Here is a 19,587-nt window from a genome sequence, read left to right on the forward strand (position 1 = left end):
AACCAAAAGAAAATAAAAATTAAAAAAATTACTAGTACTAATAAACAAGCGTCAAGTTGTATCAATGCACGTGGTTCGCCCCCTGTTATATATAACCCCTCTTCGCTTCCTACTCTCTCCCTCCCCCTCTCCTCCATAGCTATTTCTCTCTCTACCTGTCTATAACCTCCAAATCACTCTCTGTTTTCTCTCTCTATATTTTGCATTGATTCAATATTGATTCGACTGATTTTGCGGTTTCTGGAAGCTTTTGATCTTTTCTTGTTTAGTGAAGTAGTGGTATTTTGATCGGAAAGAGGGCAGTGGTACAGTTAAAGGGGGTAAAGAGAGGGAGAGAGGTGGAAAGAGGTGAAGAAGAGAATTGCTGTATGTCAGTAGATTGTATAGAGACTTATCTTGGTGGAATTGGCGAACTCGCGAACCCTCTACAATGGCCTCAACTACGCAAAAAACGACGTCTCCTTCTTGTTGCTTCGCTCAGAGTGACTCGGCTTCCGTTCGCCGAGAGGCGGCTTCAGCGCCGTCAGCTGTCGTCGCGAATGCCGTTCAGGATTGGACCGATCGTCCATCCCAGGATCAACTTGGCAAGAAAGCTGCCATCGCGTCCTTGATTCGTCCTGTTGATTCGCTTCCCGAACCTTCCACTAACGCCACCACCAAAGGTATTTTCTCTTCCCTTTTGCGGATATTTTTAGTAATACATGAGTGCTTATGTGGTGACTGACTGAGATAGTGAGATTGAGGCAGTCGTAATTACGTCGGTCCATTCGTTTAAGTACTCTGTAAAAATGAATCATTCTACTCGATAAACAGATTGTGTAAATTTGAAGTGTCGAGCAAAATCGCTGATCGTGTTTTTTTCCTTTGATTTTTAATTGTGAAATTTCTTGTCGATAGAGAGCATCTGGTGCATGCTTAAAAAAAAAAAAATATAAATAAGAATATTCGTGCGGCTTTCAGTTGCTAAGTGGATTTGTAATAAACTATATTCAAGATTTCAGTTAGGCTTATAGCCTTGATGAATTTGAAATGCTATGTGAGCTACCATTTCACGGTGGCTGTGCAAATTGTGGATAAAGATTGTTCACGGAGATGATGTGAGGTAGACCTAACATTCACCTAACACTGCCTCTTTTGACTTCTGAGATGACCTTTCATCCAAGTATACAAGTCTGCTTTGACTTTTAGAGTCAGCTATGTCTTTTTATAACTTTCATGTCAACCAATTAATATTCAATTTATTTTAATGCGCAATAAGATGATATCTATTCTGTTAAAAAATTTCATGAAAGTTTGATAACATTGTTGCAATGGCTTTAACTAAGATGGATCTTTTTTGTTCCATTGTCCAGCGAGCATCCCAGTCATGTTGAGGGCTCAAACCAGTCATCCTTTGGATCCTTTGACTGCTGCTGAAATATCTGTAGCAGTAGCAACTGTGCGGGCTGCTGGAGCCACTCCTGAGGTTGTGAAATATACTATGACCCCTGTTGGTTTTTCTGAATATCTTGCTGATTTTTGTACTTTCAAGATTATGAGCTGATTAACATTCAATCTTTCAGGTCAGAGATAGCATGCGCTTCATGGAGGTGGTTCTTTTGGAACCAGAAAAAAATGTTGTTGCATTGGCAGATGCATACTTTTTCCCACCTTTCCAGCCCTCGTTGCTGCCTAGATTAAAAGGTGGTGGCCCTGTAATTCCTACTAAATTGCCTCCAAGAAGAGCTAGACTGGTTGTTTTCAATAAAAGGTCTAATGACACAAGTGTATGGATCGTGGAGCTATCAGAAGTCCATGCAGTAACAAGAGGTGGACATCACAGGGGAAAAGTAATTTCATCAGAAGTTGTTCCAGATGTTCAGCCTCCAATGGTTTTTTCCTAACCTCTTGCCATTTCTTCCTATTTTTTATTTTCTTGTTGCATTTAAGACAATTTAAGACATAATGAAGAGTGATGTTCACTTGTTACCTTTCCAATAAGACCAGGCTTGAGTTCTCAATAAGCACAAAATGATTCTGGTTGTAGATGTTGTATGATTGAAAACGAATCTTGGAAGAATTATGCCCCTATTTTGCAAACACAAACATTTTTAATTGTAAAAAGTGAAGTTTGTTGTAATCCCATTGGCTTAATACATCACTTGCCCCTTGAACTTGTCCAAAAAGGTTAATTGGCCCCTTGAACTTTCAAAGTATACCGATAGCCTCCTCAACTTGTATAAAATGTTCAGATAGCCTCCTCAACAAGCGTAAACCGTAATAAATTAATCACTCGGCTGCAAAAAAGTAAGTTACATATAAAAGGTGTGTTGCACGCATCTTGGAAAAGTAAAACGGCCAAGGTCGGGGTATGCCATTCTAATATTAGAGAAGACAAGTGTTACAGTTGAGCAAGTAAAAACTTCATTTTTTTAATATGTTTTAATCTATTCTGTAAATTATGTAATAACATTCTAAGGCGCGTGCAACACGTCTTCCACATGTAGCTTACTGTTTAGCAACCGAGTGATTAATTGATTACATTTTAGCAAGTTGAGGGGGCGATTTGGACATTTTATGCAAGTTGAGAGGGGGCTATCGGGACACTTTGAAAGTTTAGGAGGCCAATCAAGCTTTTTGGACAAATTCATTGGGCAAATAATGTATTAAGCCTAATCCCATTTGTTTTCATGTCTCTATGATGTGGTTATCTATTTATATCCCGAGTATCAATTGCTGTCTGATATTATCAGTTGGGTTTTGACACTTGTTTTTCCCTTTTTCTTTCTTTCTTTCTTTGCTGTCAGGATGCTGTTGAATATGCTGAATGTGAAGCAGTTGTAAAAGATTTCCCTCCATTTAGAGAAGCAATGAAGAAAAGAGGTATTGAAGACATGGAACTCGTAATGGTTGATGCCTGGTAAGCAGCCAGATAAGTGTGATTTCTTTACAGTTGTGATGGATGGTGCTCTCATATGTTTTTCTTTTGTTGATGTATTGCGATTCTTCTTTATGCTGCAGGTGTGTAGGTTATCACAGTGATGCTGATGCTCCAAGCAAAAGACTTGCAAAGCCCCTTATATTCTGTAGAACTGAGAGCGATTGCCCAATGGAGAATGGTTATGCACGACCAGTTGAGGGCATCTATATTCTTGTTGATATGCAGAACATGAAGGTGATTGAGTTTGAAGATCGCAAACTTGTTCCCTTGCCTCCAGCTGATCCATTGAGGAATTATACACCTGGTGAAACAAGGGGTGGTGTCGATCGAAGTGATATAAAACCTTTACAAATTATTCAGCCTGAAGGTCCAAGCTTTCGTGTCAATGGCCACTTTGTTGAATGGCAAAAGGTGCATGCAGATCTGTAAATGTTATTTTTTTTTAATAAGTTAAGAAGATTATACTCACAAGTCTCATTTGTTCTTATTGGATGGCAGTGGAATTTTCGTATTGGATTCACTCCCAGAGAGGGTCTGGTGATACATTCTGTTGCATATGTAGATGGTAGTAGGGGGAGAAGACCTGTTGCCCACAGGTTAAGTTTTGTGGAGATGGTTGTTCCTTATGGCGATCCAAATGACCCACATTACAGGAAAAATGCATTTGATGCAGGGGAAGATGGGCTTGGTAAAAATGCACATTCTCTTAAGAAGGTCTGCAAAAAAAAAAAAAAAAAGCTTAAAAACTTTGCACTGTAATTTATGATTTGTCGCAGTGTGATAACTAAGATTACCATTGCAGGGTTGTGATTGTTTGGGTTTCATCAAATACTTTGATGCCCACTTTACAAACTTCACAGGCGGTGTTGAAACTATTGAAAATTGTGTATGCCTGCATGAAGAGGATCATGGAATTTTATGGAAGCATCAAGACTGGAGAACTGGCTTAGCAGAAGTACGAAGGTCTAGACGACTAACAGTGTCTTTTATATGTACGGTTGCTAATTATGAGTATGGATTCTTCTGGCACTTCTATCAGGCAAGTTGGAAGTTAAAACTATATTCTTCATTGTGTGTTATTTCTGATTATGCCTAGCCTTTGCCATTTGTTGGAGCTTTTTCCCTTGTATTTTGTGAATTTGAAGATCTTTTATTGGAAATAATAAACTCAACAGAACATAGGATTATATGCTCCAGTTGACAGTTTAATTTGTGCAACAACGAAAAAGGTTCAAGTTGGGTTCTAAGCATGGGATTTTGTGATAAAATTCGTCGTTGGTTGCACTAATTTCCCGAAATGATGATTTAAGCCTAACCCTAGAGAACTTGGCTATCTTTGAAGTTGCGACTCTTTTGGATAAGATTGCATGCTCTAGTAATATAATGATGATGTGACGTAATATATTTTTGTGGTTATTACAGGACGGGAAAATTGAAGCTGAAGTTAAACTTACAGGAATCCTTAGCTTAGGAGCACTGCAACCTGGAGAGACCAGAAAATATGGGACAACCATCGCTCCGGGTTTATATGCACCAGTGCATCAACATTTTTTTGTTGCTCGTATGAACATGGCTGTTGATTGCAAACCTGGTGAAGCTTTAAATCAGGTAAACTCCTGAATTTTGAAACTTTTAATTTATGTTCCCAATTTGCAAGTGTTAAGATTACCCAGGTCCTTGTAGTGTTTGGAAATGATATGTGTTTGAATTTTTTTTTAACTTCTCTTCTTTAAACTTTTAGTTGTTCCATCACCAACATAATTAAGTAAATTCTTCCTTGCTATAGAACCTGTATAATCACAAGTGCTCAATTGCAGATGATGTGCAGAAAATACAAAAAATTGTTATCATCACCATAGTCATTCAAGATATAATATGTTGAATTTTGGGGATCATGTTTCTCTTGATGACTTCTTCCATAGATTCACACAAGTTAAAGATGGTTGCAAAATAATGTTCAGCAAGGAAATAATAGGAACCATGATTTTCGTTCCTATGCATGGTAAAATTGGAATTCCTTTTGAAAAGCCTAATGCAGTATACTTTCATGTGTATGTACCGTTCCATTTTGAAGATGTATGTTATAAGATTGAAATTTATCCTATATATATATTGACCCTCTGCGTTGTGTTCATTTCATATTTATAATAAGTCTATTTATATCCTTGTTCATATTGTGGGGCAATTAACTAAGAAGATTTTCTAAAGTTTGCAGGATTTCTCAAATACCATAAGGCTGTGTCTTGGCAAGCTGTATAATAGTGTGACTAGCATATGCATCTCTGAATACTTAATTTTGAATTACTGAAATAATATTTTTTTTAATTAAGATATTGGATATATGAACAAATTGCATTATTATTTTCAGTATTATATATTGATGTAATGTTGATATTAGGTTTTGTATTTACTATTTTTCTCACTTTTGTAGGTTGTTGAAGTGGATGTTAAAGTTGAGAAACCTGGGGAGAACAATATCCACAACAATGCATTTTATGCTGAAGAGGCACTACTCGGATCAGAATTGCAGGCAAGGCGGGACTGTAATCCTCTTACAGCCCGCCATTGGATTGTAAGGCTTCCTCCAGTTGCAGAGCTGTTTTTTTGGGTCATTATTGTCATACTGTGTGTGGTTTGTAGCATTTGTTTGTAGCATTTGCTCTTTCAAATGCCTTATGCTATAGTTTCTTTTCCTGATCAACGTATGGTTCTACAAAGATGTTGCATGGAACTGTGATTTCAGTCTCATTTGGCATGATTTTAAACGAGTCCATTGTAAAGGGAGCACTCTGAAAGCAGTACTCAAGTTGCAGACCAGAATTATTCCATTGACATGGTGTAGTTGTTAACTGCTCCCATAATTGGGGAGTGGCAGTTGAAGATAGTTGATCCTTGAATTATTATCTAAATGCTAGTGTTTACCCTAATTATAATGGGAAGTCGGATTCTTTTAGAAGGGCTTCTGAACTGATTGCTTAGTTGTATAGAGCTACTTTGCTATGCACTTTCTTCCATGTTCATATTTTCATCAGTCCAAATATAGTCAAGGTATTTGACATTACATTCATTGGTTATAATGTTGTCCAGCCTCATCTTGTAAACTTCGATATCTAGATGCAATACCAATATTGAGCATTGATACATGTCTCCTCACACAATGACCTCTTTGCCATTTTTTTCAATTTTCAATTTATTAATCTTGTGAACTCATGTCCATTTTGCAGGTGAGAAACACTAGAACTGTCAATAGGACAGGACAATTAACAGGGTACAAGCTGGTACCTGGTTCAAACTGTTTGCCCTTAGCTGGTCCCGAGGCCAAGTTTTTGAGGAGAGCAGCTTTTCTGAAGCACAATCTTTGGGTTACACCTTTCTCAAAAGACCAAATGTTTCCTGGAGGAGAGTTCCCTAATCAAAATCCACGTGTTGGGGAAGGACTGGCTACATGGGTAAAGCAGAATCGGTCCCTGGAAGAAACTGATGTAGTTCTTTGGTTAGTTGATTTTCCATTTTATCTAATTTCACTCATACATACATACATAAATTTATATTCATATATGAACTGTAGTAGTTTTTGTTTGGCTAAGTCGATTGTTGCCTTTTCTCTCTATCATATGCTAAATATGTAAACTTCTACACAAATATTTAAACATGTTGATTCTGGTAACTATGCTTTTATCTTGGAAATGGAAATAGTGTGCTTTTAAACCACTGATCTTGGTTCATCGTTTTTACATCCCAACTTCTGAGGACCATGCATGACATGTTAAATATGAAAGTCAGTGAATGTTGGAAACTATGCTAAATATTTATTGTGAATGATTCTTGATTTTAACGTTGTTCAGATCATGGTTTACATATTTCTCTCAACTTTCTTTCTCTTCTTTATGGTACTTGATAGAGCTTGAAGTATCCCACTGCATATTATTCTAAGTTTTGGGCCTTTACATGCATTTAGCCCTTGAAAAAGTACCTAAATGGTGTCAGCGTTCCACTGCTGCATCAAGGGGGGTCCTATACTTTCAAATACAATGGTGAAATGAAACATAGTGAGGGATTAATGAGCTTGAAAACTAAAACACTGGTTGGATTCCACGGATCTGTCTGCAGTAATTACCATGAGAGAGTGACTTAATATTCTTTCATGTTTTTGTTCTTTGTCACTATTATTAGCATATGACATTTACAGTTTGTGTGTGAGTTTCACCAATATGTGTTTTTGGTTCTATTTGATGCAGGTATGTATTTGGGATCACACACGTCCCTAGGCTGGAAGACTGGCCAGTAATGCCAGTAGAGCGGATTGGTTTTATGCTTATGGTATTTACTTCTCCTACATATTTAACATTTTATGTTCATCATTTAAAAAATGAATAACTTGGGGTGGCACCCCTCAGATGCTCTGGTATAAATCTGAACTTATTGACGTCTGTAAATGCAGCCGCATGGATTCTTCAACTGCTCTCCAGCAGTGGACGTCCCACCCAGCTCATGTGAAATGGAAACAAAGGACAATGATGTGAAAGAGAATACCATAGTTAAGCCTCTGCAAAATGGGTTGCTGGCAAAGCTCTAAAGTTACTCCCAACTTTGTTGTTTTTGCAGCTCTAGAAGAAGCTTAGGATTTTTATCCATCCAGTGTTGGCGATGGCTATGCTGATTGTTTGATACTTTGTATTAATGTTGATATACTGTGGATTTGAATGCATGGTTAGTTGATGATTGACAATGAATAAGAATGTTTGTTTCCCTAATAATTAGTAATTATTTATTCCCCTACCATTATTATTACTAAGACCTTTTGGCTGGTTGGCTTTATTCATGAGCATGACATTGATTTTGGCAAAGTAGCATGGCATCACCATCAGCCGACGCATGTGCGGTTGAATAGCCATTACCATCTGGGGACCCATGTATCCCTGTGTGTGCTGTCAGCAACTCAGGTGACCATGGGCTGGGTTGGCTCAATGGTAAGCCGGAATCACTAAATAAATAAATTGAAGTTCTTATAAATTATAATACCACTTGAATAATTTATTAATCATTGAGTTTTACATATTACACTAACTAGTTAGTTTATCTCTTTTAAAAAGACTTAATACATCATTTACCCCATGAACTTTCAATGTGTTTCGATAGCCCTTTGAATTTGCATAAAATGTTCAGTTAGCCTTCTGAACTTGAGTAAAATGTAATCAATTGATTACTCGGTTGGGAAAAAATAAGTTAAATGTGGAAAATACATTCCACGTGTCTTAGAATGTTATTCCATAATTCAAGAATAGATTAAAAATGAAGTTATTACTTGCTCAGCTATCAACTTTGTATTCTCTAATATTACAACCTCATATCTGATATTATTTTACTTTTTTTAAGACGCGTGTAATACATTTTCCGCGTTTAACTTACTTTTTTACAACCGAGTGATCAATTGATTACATTTTATGTAAGTTCAGGAGGCTAACTGAACATTTTATGCAACTTCAGGGGCTGTCAGGACACTTTGAAAGTTCAGGGGGCCAATCAATCTTTTTGGACAAGTTCAGAAGATAAATGATATATTAAGCCGTTTTAAAAAACACAATTTAAAGTTATTTAGTTTTGATAAAACTAATTACTCATTCATAAATTTTATATAAATAACAAGTTTATCCTTTTACCATTTATTACAGATGTTCTTTAGTTAAGTTTTATATAAATTTTTTTATTATAGCAATTCAAGTATAAAACTTGTTATTTATACTAGTGGTGAAGCTCTTAGTCTAGTGGTTGAGAGCTTACCTATGCCTTGGGAGGTCATGGGTTCGAATCACATCCGGGTCTGGTGGGGATTTTTCTTTCTTCTTTAATGTAAGCGCATTGCGCAAAATTTAAAAAAAAAAATTCAAGTATAAAACTTAATATTAATAATAACATTATACTATTATTTAATGTATTTTTTAAAAGATTATTTAGTGTATTTTTAATTAAAAATATATAATTGTATTTAGAATAACATAATACTTTAATTTAAATAATAAGAAATCTATTTTTCATATAATAATGGTGTTCCTAATTTATGTAATATATATATATATATATATATATATATATATATTAAAAAGACTATTTTAATAGATAATTATAAAAAATATGATAAATATAATGTTTCAAAATGTTTGAGAATTAATATATTAAAAAGTCAATAATGTAACTTTTTAAAAAAAACAATAATATAATATTTAACTAATTTTCTACTATTTTTCTAAACTAATTAATGTTGAATTGAGTTATAAAAATTTCAAATCGTTTAAATTAGAAATCTTGGATTTGAGTCCTAGTGCACGTAATTGGAAGAGAATTCACTTATAGGGTGTGTGGCGAACCCCGAATAGAGTAATCAGGTAAATTATAAAAAATTATTTTTTTACTAAAATAGTATATATTAAAATTAATTAATTATTTTATAAAATTTGATTTTACTAATTAGATGACAAAAAATATTAATGACTATTTAAATTATATTTTATTTAATCTATTATTAATTAATAAATTATAAATTCAATAGTTACATATATACAATTACCACATAAAATAGATAGGGATAAGGTGTAAAAATGCCCCTAATATTGACAAGCAGGAGCAATATTACTCCAATATTAAAAATAACACAATTAAAGGCTCAAGGTTTACAACTAAAACCAATTTAGGCATCCTTAACAGAATTGTTTACTCAGTTATGTTTTCTGTTTGAGTCATGCGATTGAAAAAATAAAACTCTAAGAATCTGAAATTCATTAAAAAAACAAGTTGAACTTCAAAAGAAAAACCCAGGATCATCAATTAACAAAAACCACTAACCCAGTCTCTTCAGTTTCCATATATTTTGAACCTGAAACAGAAGTAACGAGATCGACAACTCTTACTTTGATTTCATCTACAACTTCAATCTAACAAACCCTAAAACAAAAATTATGAAATCGATGAGCAATCGGTTATATCTTTCATCTTGCCAAGCCCTTGAAGTTATCTTCTTTCTCTCCTTCAAAGAGTCTGAAATCCCTTCCTAGGTTTATTTCTCATTGATTCATCATCTGCGGCCATTCCTCTATTGATAGAGGTAACATTCTAACTAATTTATATGTGTACATACTTCTTTGAGATTTTGGTTGAATAGAATAATGATATTTTTTGGGTCTAATATACATGAATGTGGAGGTTAGTATGTGAGTGAGTCCTTTATTTAGTATGTGGCTAAGGCTAATACTTTAAGGGTATTGCTATTTACCGTCCCTAAATTCCTTACTACCGCCTCCTTTTGACAATTTTACCCTTTGCATAATTTTTGTTTCAAAATTTGAGAAAAAAATTTTGAGAGAAAATTTTAAAATTTGGCCTAAACGGATGCGGCATCCGTTCGGCCCATGGTGGGGGCGGACGCGGCACTCCGACCGACCCATGGCGAGAACGGATGGCGCATCCGCCCCCACCATGGGTCGGGCGGATGCGCCATCCGTTCTCACCATTGGTGGGGCGGAGTGCCACGTCCGCCCCCACCATGGGCCGAACGGATGCCGCATCCGTTTAGGCCAAATTTTGAATGTGCAAAATCGTAAAATTTTTAGTGACGAAAAATACTAAATCGTTCAATTTTTTATGACGAAAAATGCAAAATTCCCCAATTTTTTGTGACAAAAATACAAAATCGTCGTGAAAAATATGTATTATTTTCATGAGTTCTTTGATAAAAAAAACGTAAATTTTAATGTTTCAGACTCGTAATCGTCCATTTTCGTGGTTCAGGTTGTTACACATCAATTATTTTCATAATTTCAATTATTGTTTTTCGGGTTTATGATTTTGGAAAGAGAATTTTTAGTTTTTGATCAAAATTATGAGAAGGGCAAAAAAGTCCAAATGGAGGCGGTGATAGTAATTTAAATGCGGTATTTAGCAACTCACTACTTTAATGAGATGTGTATACATGGCTGAATATGAATAAAAAGAGATTGAGTTACTTTACTTACTTTTGCTTTTACTTGTAATTAGTTAATAGTCTTATGCCTATAAATATAGAAAGTGGCTTCATGGGAATTATTACATACAAACCTATTTAGTTCACTTGAAATTACATTTATATCCTTTTTCTAGCTCTAAATTGTTAATTGTTCTGCCCTAAGCAAATTATGCAAATTGTGAGATCCACCTCAATCTTTTTCTTTGTTTATTTACAAGTTTTTATCACTGGGATCTTTGACCAAATGATTATTTTCCCAAATATGAATATAAAAAGAAGTTATTGCTTATAGTTAGTTGAATTGTTAGAAATTAGAACGAAATTTTTGTTTTGGAATCAATGAACTTCGAAGAGGACAATGACAAGTATAATATGACATATTATATTTTGTTTACTATCACTTTTTGTGGTTTAATATCATATATACTATATTTTTGGAATTACAAGTTGGTTTTGTTTAGTGCCATTGCTTGATTTTGTTTACTATCACTTTTAGTTGTTTAATATGACATGTATTATATTTGCAGAATGATAACTTATTGTGATTTATACTTGCACTTTGGTGGCAAGTGGATATTGTTCCTGAAAGACACTACCTTGGTGGTGATGTGGATATTGACTTGAAATTTGACATAAATTTCCTCAACTATAAAGACATTAGAGACAGATATATCGATGATTTGGGGTGTAAGAACATTCAACATCTATATTACTTAGAGATGGGAAAGACTTAAACTGATGGTTTAATGTTAATTGAAGGTGATAAGGACATATTATCAATTATGGCTCATGTTACAGAAGGCAAAGGATCCGAAGTACATATTTACCCTTTCGAGGTGAATGATATGCCCTTTTATGAGCATAAGAAAAACAGTCAGATCAACAATTATGTGCAGTCAAATGATAATTATAGAATGAGCAATGGAATTGTTGAAATTTTTACACAAACAAGTGCAACTACTGTATTAGAAGCACTAAATGCAAGTGAACCAAATCAGCTGGATGAAAATATTGAAAGCCTTATTGAATCTAGAGGAAAATTGCATTTAGTTGAGATAGTAGAAGCATTTGAAGGACATGGTGCAAATGAGGATAACAATGAAAATGAAAACGGTGATGATCTTGAAGACGGTGATGATAATGAAGAGCACCAGTTTGATGAAGATGATGTTATAAAATCTCTGAATGCAAATGAAGAAGTTATCAAATGGCAAATTTTAAATAAGAAATTAACCTTCCAACTTGGTCAAATGTTTGCAAATGCTAAGGCTTTTCGACTTACTGTCACCAAATATTCAATTCAAGAGGGATGTCCATTGAAGGTTATCAAGAGCGATAAACAACGAGTAAGGTACCATTGTGCATACTTGTTCCTTTAAAGTGTATGCTGCTAAAGATAGTGATCACGATGGTTTTATGATGAGGACTTTCGTCCCAAGTCATGATTGCAGTCGACAATATACTAACCCTAGAGTTAGTACATTATTTTTAGCTGAACGTTTATACTAACCCATTTCTTAAAAGTTATCCACAATGACAATAAGCAGGTGCTTGAGTCCAAGATTCATTATATAGGTTACTAACAAGGGATAAATTATTGTCTGATAACTGGAGCTGAGAAAGATTTGGAGCTGATAACTCCAGCTTGGTAAGGTTACCAATTGAAGAGGAATTTGACCAGTTAGTGTATTATTATTAAGCCACAATGCTCGGAGTTGGATCATGTTTTGAAATGAAGAAGGGTTGGCTCCATTTGAGTAGGTCTCTACCAATGCAAGGTGCCAGAGCTGAAATTATTGTGTGAAAGTGACATATATGTGAGTTGAAGCAGATATAAAAGATGGAGGACGAAGGACGAAGGGATCTTCCTGAGAAGTAGTTGTCATAAAAATGATCCAAGTAGTTAAGCTTGGTAAGATTATCAATTGAAGAGGGTATTAACTCCACAAAACAACATCCACTTATAGTAAAAATAGCTTAATGACTTGAGATAGATATCCACTGAGATTTGGATTATAAAGCAAGTCAAACATGAAGATAAGGTAATTGAAAAATTATAGTACCATATGAAAACAAGCTTCTCCCAAACATGACACAAAAAAGCCATCAGTAAACCCCAAACATGACAAATACTCTCATGTACATTTGAAACATTGTTTACAAGTACAAATAAATTATCCATTAACCTAATATTTTATACAAATAAATTAATCATTAATCCATTAGCCTACAACTGCTACCAACACAATTTCTTCATAATGACTACAAACATCCGAACCCAATTCACATTAGCAATGCTAAATCAATTTCTAAAGTTCCATCTCTAGAAGGCACATTGATACCATGAGGAACAGAGAAGGAAGAGCTCGTAGCTTGAGCATCCATGTGTTCCAACTTCACAAGTAATCTTAATTTCAAGAAATTTGCAGAGTTTTAGCATAGGACTTCTGAAACTTTATGGGAATTGCTTTGGCTAATTCTACTCCAGAATAGCTCAACCGAGGCAAAACGAATAGTTTTTTTTTTTTTTTAAAGCAGAATTAGTTCAAAATTTATAAAGGCAAAACTTATATTCTCTTACTCCATTAGCTTAAAACGCCTCCAAGCTTTTTCTATACCACCATCCATCCCTCCTCCTCTATGAGCGGAACTCATTGCAGTCCGACAAAACAGCCGACAATCGGTTAGAAATCCTAACTACGCAATAGATGAAAACTAGTGCAACCTAGGCTATAAACAACATTTTAGGGCTTTAAATTTAACTAGTGTTTGTTTACTCATTTTTTTCCCGTGTTGAATTTTTCATATTAAAAAATATAAGTTTTAGATATTTAGTTAGAAACTATTTGTTTTTTTTACATGAAAAATAGTTTTTTTTTTCAAAAATAGAAAATCTCTACTTTTTGGAAAAACAGATTTTTCTAACAATAAACAATAACAACAACGCTTAAACCAAAAGGACCTAACAATATTAGTTGAATTTGCTTGATGTATGTAAATTAACCCTATTTTACATTATATATTTGTAAATGCTTGAAATTTCAATATTTTTTTATTAATATCAAAATCATGTCACATATTTAATTACATTAATTTAAGAAAAAAAACTCCAAATGTATATAAATCCCATAAAAGCAAGGTAAATAATTTATTACTCCTTCAATTTTTACCTAACACACTGTTTAATCCTCTATTCTAAAAATGGAAAATTACACAGAAATTCATATTTGAAAAACTATTTACAACTATGTCAAATTATAATTTTTGATTATGTCAAACTAGTAAAATCAGTACTTTTAATATACCTTACGGATTGGAATTTATAAATTAGAAGTATAGAATATATTTTTTAGGGTTTATGATTTATGAATTGGAGTCTAGAATTTTTAAACTGTAGTGTAAAATCATAATATATAGAGAATAATGACATATTAAGAATTAAGTTTGATAATATGACTTAGTTGTAATTTTGTACTTAATTATGATATTCATGTATTTGACCCTTCTAAAAAACACATTATAAAGTCCTTATCTTTTGACAATATTAACCTTTTGGTAATTTTGTCTATTTTTATAAATTTTTAATTATTATATTTGACATAAACAGATAGATAGAAAATAGCAGTCATGTTCTGAAAGTTAAGATATGTTCGGTTAAAATTCTAAAAAAATAGAAAAATAGATAAAAAGACCGAAGACCGAAGAGTTAATATTGATAAAATATTGAAACCATATAATGTATTTTTCAATAAAAAGACTAAATAATAAATTATTTAGCCTAAAAGCAATAAACACGGAGAGTTGGCTTGGGCAGGTCAGCTCTGTTACTAACCGTAAATTTGTAAATTTCTCAACAAATTCATGTTTATATTTTTCTTTAGAATTTCGAATTTCATAGTAACGCAGAAAAGGAAATGGCTGCTGCTACAGTGACTTCCCGTGACGACGAGAAGACTCTCCACGACGAGCTCAGTCTCTTAATTTTACTTGCCGATCGAGTCATCAAATCTGCTCTAGAAACCGAATCCTCCAAGCAAGACTGCTCCGAATTAGCTAAACAAGTCGACCGTCTCTCTCAGATGATGCGATCCGTCGTCCGTCTCTCCGCCTCTACTCCTTACCTCTACGACCGTCCTATCCGCTTTATAGCTGCTGACGTCACCAAGACCCTTGACCGTACCTTCACCCTTGTTCGCAAGTGCAAACACAGCGGCGTTCTCCGCCAGGTCTTCTCCATCGCCTCCCCCGCTGATTTCCGGAAAGTCTCTAATCTTCTGGACTCGTCAATCGCCGACATGAAATGGCTCTTGTCAATCTTCGGCTCCGGTGAGGGCGTAAATCTCACCCTTCCTCCAATTTGTAGCAACGATCCAATTCTCGCTTGGGTATGGGCTTTTATATCCACAGTCCAAATGGCCGAAACTGTTAGCGACCGCACTGATGCTGCTAACGAACTCGCCTCTCTAGCGCGGGATAACGATAGGAACAAGAAGGTGATAGCCGAAGAAGGAGGGATTTTGCCGTTACTGAAATTGCTCAAGGAAGGTCAATCTCAAGAGGCTCAATTTGCCGCTGCAATAGCTCTATTCAACATCGCCACTAACCAGCTGAGAGTTCAATTGATAGTGGAATCGCTCGGGATACCCGTAATTGTGGGAGTTTTAAGAGATTCTCCGATGAAAGTTCAGATTCATGTGGTCAGTTTGGTGGCTACCATGGTGGAATTAGACTCCCGTACACAGGAGGAGTTCGCGGCGGAGAACGTGACGCGGCCATTGATATCTCTATTATCCGCTGACTTGGTTTTGGATTCTGCAATTGGTACTAATATCCAGTCTGGTAAAACTAGTATTCACTCAAAACGAGACTTAGCTCATAAAAACACGAGATTCAATCATGAAACGGAGCCACCTGAGATGAAGCTGAAGCTTAAGATTAGTTGCGCAGATGCACTATGGAAATTATCTAAAGCGAGTCTTTCAAATAGCAAGAAAATTACGGAGACGAAAGGGCTGCTTTGTTTGGCAAAGTTAATAGAGAAAGAAAAGGGGGAACTTCAATTCAATTGCTTGATGACGGTTATGGAGATTACAGCAATGGCAGAGTCTAACACAGAACTCCGACGTGCAGCTTTCAGGAACAATTGTCCTACTGCCATGGCAATTGTGGATCAGCTTATAAGAGTAATTGAAGAAGAAAGTGATACAAATTTGGAAATTGCTGGAATTAGATCAATAGGGTGTTTGGCAAGAACATTTCCCGCAAGAGAGACGAGGATACTAGGGCCTTTGGTGGGTCGACTCGGCGACAGGAATGTGAAAGTGGCAACAGAAGCAGCAATTGCTTTGGGGAAATTTGTAAGTCCAGAGAATTTCAATTGCTCTGTACATTCCAAAGCAATAATAGAGTTTGATGGAGTTCCACATTTGGTGAGATTGGTAAGAAATGGTGATGCAGCTGAGATGTATGGTGTGATATTACTATGTCATCTAGCACTAAATGCTGGGAATAGTAAAGCTCTTGAACAAGCAAGGGCTTTAAATGCCATAGAAGGAGCAGCTCGTCCTCTGGTATCCCAGAATCCTGAATTGAGAGATTTGTTTGCTCAAGCCATACACCATCTTACTCTTTATCAACCCCACCGATGAGAGCATCTCATTGAGCATCTCTTTGTTTGCTCACACGATGGGTCACATAAACCACACAGACACGTCGTGTGAGCATGGTACTGAAGTAAGGAGGAGATGGGAAGAGGTCAACACGTCCTATGACCATTTTGGAAAGACCATCAAGGAAGACCTCTTGAGGCTGTGTGAGCTGCTTGAGTTTATTAGCCACACATCGTGGCAAAACAGACCACACGGCGTGTGAGATTACTTCTTCACCAAGAAGAAAATGTGCCATAAATCTTGCTTCATTCTATTTACTGTTTTCCACTATGTAATTACCGTCTTGTGAATAAAGCTTAATTACTGCTTTGCCATTATCTCCATCTTATCCCTATTTGGTTAGTTGAGAATTGTAACCGTAATGAGGACTTTGATATCTTTGGTCTTTGTTTTAGGGAAGATATTTAAACCCAAGTTTTGTAAGGATGCTTAATTTTTGTCAATAAAAATAGGGTGAATTACAAATAAAATTTCTGTGGTTTCACTAATTTTCAGATAAAGTATTGTGATTTACTTTTTTTTCAAAGTAAGGACTGAGGTTTTCAACTTTAGCAAAATAAGGACTTTTTCGATTGATATTGTTAAAATCACCATTGACGACTTCAAAAATGACATATTTTAAGAACTACTAATATTCTAAGCAACTTTAATTCTTCAACTTTTTTATTTTGAGATTATTTAGATGATGTTTGGTAAAGAGAGAGAAAGTTAATGTTTAGAGAGAGAAAGTTCGTAAAAAGATAATTTTCGAAAATTGAAAATTTAGTTCCATAGAAAATATGACATTGAACAACTTTAATTCTTGAAAATTTTCATTTTCAGATCGTTAAAGATGGTTTTAGTAGCATTAATCCAAAAGGTCCATGTTTCCTTAAAGGTGTGAAACATTAATCCTCGTTTTGACAAAAAGTAAACCACAGTCCTTTATCTGAACATTAGTGAAACCACATGGGTTTTATTTGAAATTTATCCAAAAAAATATATTTGTCTTTGAGAGCAATATTTTCTACCTATATTTTGAGAACAACCCACTAGAGGTCCTCATCGGAGGAATGAGGAGATTCCAAAAACCCTAAAGGCAACCCACGCCACCACGTTCACCACCACCAAGGCAAAATATAGCACCACAACAACCACATCAAGCGGGCCAAGAGCGATACTCCAATGTAAAATACCGAAATTGTTGAACAAACTCTCATTTTTAGTGGTATTAATTGTGGGATTAATGGAGACATTGATGGAATATTTAGTAAGGTAGTTGATTATGAAGGAGGCGTAAATCATGGGTCACATAAGTCGAGAGCATATGTTGTGGTTATGGAAGTAAAACGTAGAAGGAAAGAAGATGTTCTAAATGAGGGGGAGAATTGATGTTTTTGGGCTATGATTGTGTGGAATATGTGGCTGAATAAAAACAATTCTTTTTGGAATAATTCAAGGAATTCTACAGATGTTTGTTTTCGTCTAGCATGTATTGGGTTGAAGGAGTGGAAGAATGCTCAATCAAAGGGGATGAATGTTTGTGCCCAGGTTGTTCCAGGTGGGGCAGGGTCTACTCGGGGTGCGATTCGCCGGTTATGGCCTTCTCCAATTAGGAATTCTGCAGATGTTACGTTTTCCACATAAGCGGAGACAATGGATCACCTTGTCTCACTACAATGTAAGGCACAATTGGACCGATTTTCATGACCCTCGAAAACAATGTGATATTTGACTGAAGATATACAAGTAAGGATCACATTAATCCGATGAGCAGTGAAACCAAATTTAGAAAGCATATTTCGCACATAACCCCACTCCAAACGATCTTAAGCCTTACCCATATCAAACTTGAGTGCAGTAGTACCATTAATGTTACGATTCTTCCTTTTCAGATGGTGAGTAATCTCAAAAGCAATTAAAATATTATCTGTAATAAGTCTACCCAGAATAAAAGCACATCGGGAGTCAGAAATCATACCATGTAAAAGTGGCTTCAATATATTGGAAATGATCTTAGCAATGATTTTATATAAAACATTGCAAAGAGAAGTTGACCGAAAATCCATCATCGCTATAAGATGTTCCTTTTTAGAATGAGAAAATATTTGTATTGTTAAAATCTTGAGGAAAAATACTAGTAACAAAAAAATCTCTAAAAACGTTCACCACATCTGCCCCAATAAGAGGCCAAAAAGTTTGATAAAAAGCGGGATTCATCCCATCCGGTCCGAGAGCTTTAACATGACGCATACTTGAAATAACAGCTCTTACTTCCTCCTCTGTCACAACAGTAATAAGCTCCTAAGTTTGATATGAAGAAATAACAGGATCAATACAATCTAGCACATCCACAGAGCAAGAATAAGAGGAAGTCAGCAACTCTTGAAAATAAATGCACATTGTTTCACTTAAACCCCCTTCCTAATCCCTCCACACACCATCACAATCTCTCAATTCTATTTTGCTTCTTCCTTCCAGTTGCAAAAGAGTGGAAATGCTTGGTATTCGCATCCTCTTCCTTCAACAAATAAGCCTTAGCACGTTGCTTCTAAAAAATCTCCAAGGTTCCCAGCATTTTGAAATGCACCATTGGCTCTTCCTGAACTCTTCAACGCCCACTTAATCTCTTTTTTTTTTGTCTCTAATTACTTATATCACGCTTCACATCCTTCAAATGATCTCAAGCTGCCTTGTATACCCCCACCCTATTGGGTAAGCTCCATACTGTTGAAACACCTTTCCACATGATTTTGATTTGACAAAATTATTCAAGTTAATCCCATGATTAAAACAATTAAATTTAAGTGCTTTGATTTAATTGTACTAATGTGTTTGTTCAATGTTGAGTATATTAACTAACGAGAACATGAACTAAAAGTCTCTAAAAGAAAGACAAAACAAAGTCAGCATGAGCAAGTCACACAGCAGAGCTGAGTAGAATGCAACTCAGCTTTACAAAAGAAACGTCTTCTTCAGAAAAGCTTGAAGGCGAAGCTGCAAAGTCAAGCTGAGCAATATTC

At 35.3% G+C, this 19,587-nt stretch overlaps 1 protein-coding gene across 1 annotated transcript; it reads left to right on the forward strand.

Annotated features, from left to right (window-relative positions):
• Positions 1–101: 101 nt before the first annotated feature.
• Positions 102–7,711, forward strand: LOC136229964 (amine oxidase [copper-containing] zeta, peroxisomal-like). The gene is made up of 12 exons (XM_066018850.1): positions 102–662; positions 1,353–1,465; positions 1,563–1,871; positions 2,787–2,899; positions 3,001–3,331; positions 3,419–3,634; positions 3,723–3,959; positions 4,343–4,528; positions 5,352–5,492; positions 6,145–6,413; positions 7,159–7,240; positions 7,362–7,711. Exons 1-12 carry the CDS (start codon positions 431–433, stop codon positions 7,494–7,496), a joined length of 2,364 nt encoding a protein of 787 aa, XP_065874922.1. The 5' UTR covers positions 102–430; the 3' UTR covers positions 7,497–7,711.
• Positions 7,712–19,587: the final 11,876 nt, after the last annotated feature.

This window comes from Euphorbia lathyris, chromosome 1 (genome assembly GCF_963576675.1).
Source record: "Euphorbia lathyris chromosome 1, ddEupLath1.1, whole genome shotgun sequence".
Taxonomy (NCBI): Eukaryota; Viridiplantae; Streptophyta; class Magnoliopsida; order Malpighiales; family Euphorbiaceae; genus Euphorbia; species Euphorbia lathyris.

Bases quoted from the DNA above. Each gene is read 5' to 3' on its own strand.
- LOC136229964 (XM_066018850.1), top strand. From the start codon at position 431: ATGGCCTCAACTACGCAAAAAACGACGTCTCCTTCTTGTTGCTTCGCT. The intron at 1,466-1,562 runs GTTGTGAAATAT...TCAATCTTTCAG, and splicing joins CTGCTGGAGCCACTCCTGAG to GTCAGAGATAGCATGCGCTT. The intron at 2,900-3,000 runs GTAAGCAGCCAG...TTTATGCTGCAG, and splicing joins CTCGTAATGGTTGATGCCTG to GTGTGTAGGTTATCACAGTG.